General features: G+C 31.0%; 1 protein-coding gene across 1 annotated transcript; it reads right to left on the minus strand.

Annotated features, from left to right (window-relative positions):
* LOC109352709 (late embryogenesis abundant protein 1-like) lies at positions 970 to 2,442 on the minus strand. The gene is made up of 3 exons (XM_019594888.1): positions 2,306 to 2,442; positions 2,087 to 2,221; positions 970 to 1,240 (listed from the first exon to the last, which is right to left on the minus strand). The coding sequence occupies exons 1-3, from the start codon at positions 2,339 to 2,341 to the stop codon at positions 1,163 to 1,165; spliced, it is 249 nt and encodes an 82-aa protein (XP_019450433.1). The 5' UTR covers positions 2,342 to 2,442; the 3' UTR covers positions 970 to 1,162.

Here is a 2,878-nt window from a genome sequence, read left to right on the forward strand (position 1 = left end):
ACATCTAAATAGTTAATATCCCATGTGTTTTTTTTGCCAAAAAACTATTTTATCAATTTTACAAGTCCACCAAAAATACTTATAACACTTTTGGTTTAGTAAAAGTCTTTTATTCAACTTTATAAAATTCGTTAATGACCTTATAAAATTATAAAAGTTATTTTAATACACATAAATGAGTAAAAATGGTTATCTGACTCTATAAAACTATAAAATTTCTAGAATGGTCCGTGCTCCTTCTTCTTGTTTTTTTTAGGTGTTCACAACTATGAGCAAAACTTTCTTCCTATCAGTTTTAACGCAACAGTATTTTTAGATACTCCAAATTGAAACATTTGATTAAAGTTAGCTCAACCATAAAGCTGGTCAAGCAACCATTTAGACCAACTATTTACACATAGCATTATTTTATAAAAAATAACTAACAAATGTCTTATTATTAATATTAATCCATTAAAAGTAAGAAATTATTTTTGTGTTTAATACTTGATAATTAGAGTTATATAGCCTGTATTTAAAAAAAAAACTCTTCCATCCTCTCTTCCATCCTCTCTTCCATCCTCTCTCTATGCCATCTACAGAGAACCAAACATATTTCTGGTGTTTTAATGTTATGGCAGATATTGGAAAAGCCTGTGCTGGGGAGTCCAATGTCTTTACCAAATGTCATATATTAAGCTGGCAGGCTCAGTTGGTTGTAGCTCTGAAAGAATGGAAACATGTTGAAGAATGTGGGTGCTTTATTTTTATTTTAATCACTTTAGAGTTTAGATGAGCTAAATCCAAGAATCGACATCTATCCCTTGTAAAGACTTTGGAATAGTAGTTCTAGAAAACAAATAGTAAGCATTAGACTTGGCTCAAGAGAGATAAGGGTAGAAATTCATATATAAATAATCTATTTTTGCATTGCATGTCTTGAGCTATTATTTCATTACCAATAGACTGGAACAGCTTAATTGTACAAGAAAATGAGAAAAACAAAATGTGTTTTATTACATTTGACATTGACTTTCATCAACTAAACATATTAAAGAGGTACTTATTTTGCTAATCCCTAACAACTAGGGAAAGCAAGCTCTAATATTAAAGGAACTTATAGTTATCTTCCATTTGAAAGCAAGCTTTAACACTTTCACAAATGAACAACATGATGGTTGTTTCACTTTTTGTCCATCCCAATTGTGTGCTTGACAGTATCCACAGCACCTTGAGCCATGGACTTCACTTGCTCTCCACTCTACAACACAAAAGATATAATTTATACAAGGATCTTGTTAATCACATCCTTAAAGTTTTATAAAATGGATAATTTCTTATGGAAAACTAAATATGCTCTTGTTAGAAATAATAATTAGAAAATAAAAACTGATATTTTCAACCTAGTTTAGAATTGTCTGAGTTAGGAAATAAGTTGCAATCATCATAGGGAGCTGTATAATTAATTAAGAAGATATTCATTTAGGTCCTATTGTAAGTTGAGTTTTGAATGAGAGGATGAGAAGGAAAAGGGTTCAGAATCATCTTAGAAATATATTTCATAGTCCTCAAACCTTCCATTTTCTTTTATTTCTTCCCAAAGTTCAACTCACAAACTTGAAGGGGAATGAATAAAAAAGAAAGACTTATGATAACTCTGAAGTCTTTTATTTTCCTTCGTTCCCTCCAAAAACTAACTTGTAAACGGAACCAAATCATAAATTTGATGAAGTGATTTGGATGAGAAATTTAAGGAGTTGAGTCATGATTCAAACTCCACCTAGTAACCAAAATATTAACATTAACTAAACTACTAACATTATATTCACCTATAAAAAAACATGGGTTTCATGACAAGCACTTTAGTGGAGGCCTATAAAAAAAATGTTCTTAGTGGATCAATCATGAAAGCTACGAGCCTAGGAGTCTCCATGCACTAATGTAAATAGGAGATTTCACTCTTGTATCAATTGGACTAGCTAATTAATAATACATTATACTCTTCCTCCAACATCATTCTCAATGTATTAGAACAATACTTTCCAATATAAAAAAAATCATTTTTAATTTCTTAACCAATATCTCAAAATAGTGATAAAGTAGGAACCTGTTGGAGAAAACCAGCAGCTTCATCCTTGTGTTGTTGAGCGGTATCTCCTGATGTGTTAGCTGCTGCATGAGCCCTATCTGCAGCTGCTGATGCATTCTCCTTTGCGTATTGCATAGAATTTTCAGTCCTAGCCTAATCATAACAAAAAAATTATAAGCTGATTAGCATCTCCAAATTGAAAAGATAAATATTCACATTGGAAATTTGTGCGTTCACCTGAGCCTGGCCTGCATTGAAGTTTTGCTGGTTCATGATTAATTGTTGGGTAAATTTGGAAGCAATACAAGAACAATAGATGTAAGTTGGTGCTGTTGGTGGGTCTTATTCATCTTGTTTGTGATGGTATTTATAGTGTTTTTGTATGCATCTAGATGTTTGAGATGCATAGAGGTAGGATCATACAATTAATTAGCGCATATTTCTCCTTTTGAAATGGGCTTTGAACGCAAATTATTAAGCCTCTACTTTGAGAGAATCACGCATATCCAACAATAATGTTAATAATATGTATACTTTAAAGGAAATTCGTAGTCCATTAACTTAATTTGTGACCTACAAACTACTACATTTTTTTGCCTGTAATGTCTCTACTTTCAGCGGTTTCAAAATCATGGTTTTAAAATACAAAATAGATCATGATTTTTTATATTGATATCTTATATGTTATTTCTTACATTTATGTAGCACAATGGTTTTATAACGTTTTTTTAAAACCGTTGCCTATTGTAATGTCTCTACTTTGTGTTCTTGTTTTAATTTTATTGTCATGAGTTTTGGAAACATTATATT

Source organism: Lupinus angustifolius, chromosome LG07, assembly GCF_001865875.1.
Source record: "Lupinus angustifolius cultivar Tanjil chromosome LG07, LupAngTanjil_v1.0, whole genome shotgun sequence".
Taxonomy (NCBI): Eukaryota; Viridiplantae; Streptophyta; class Magnoliopsida; order Fabales; family Fabaceae; genus Lupinus; species Lupinus angustifolius.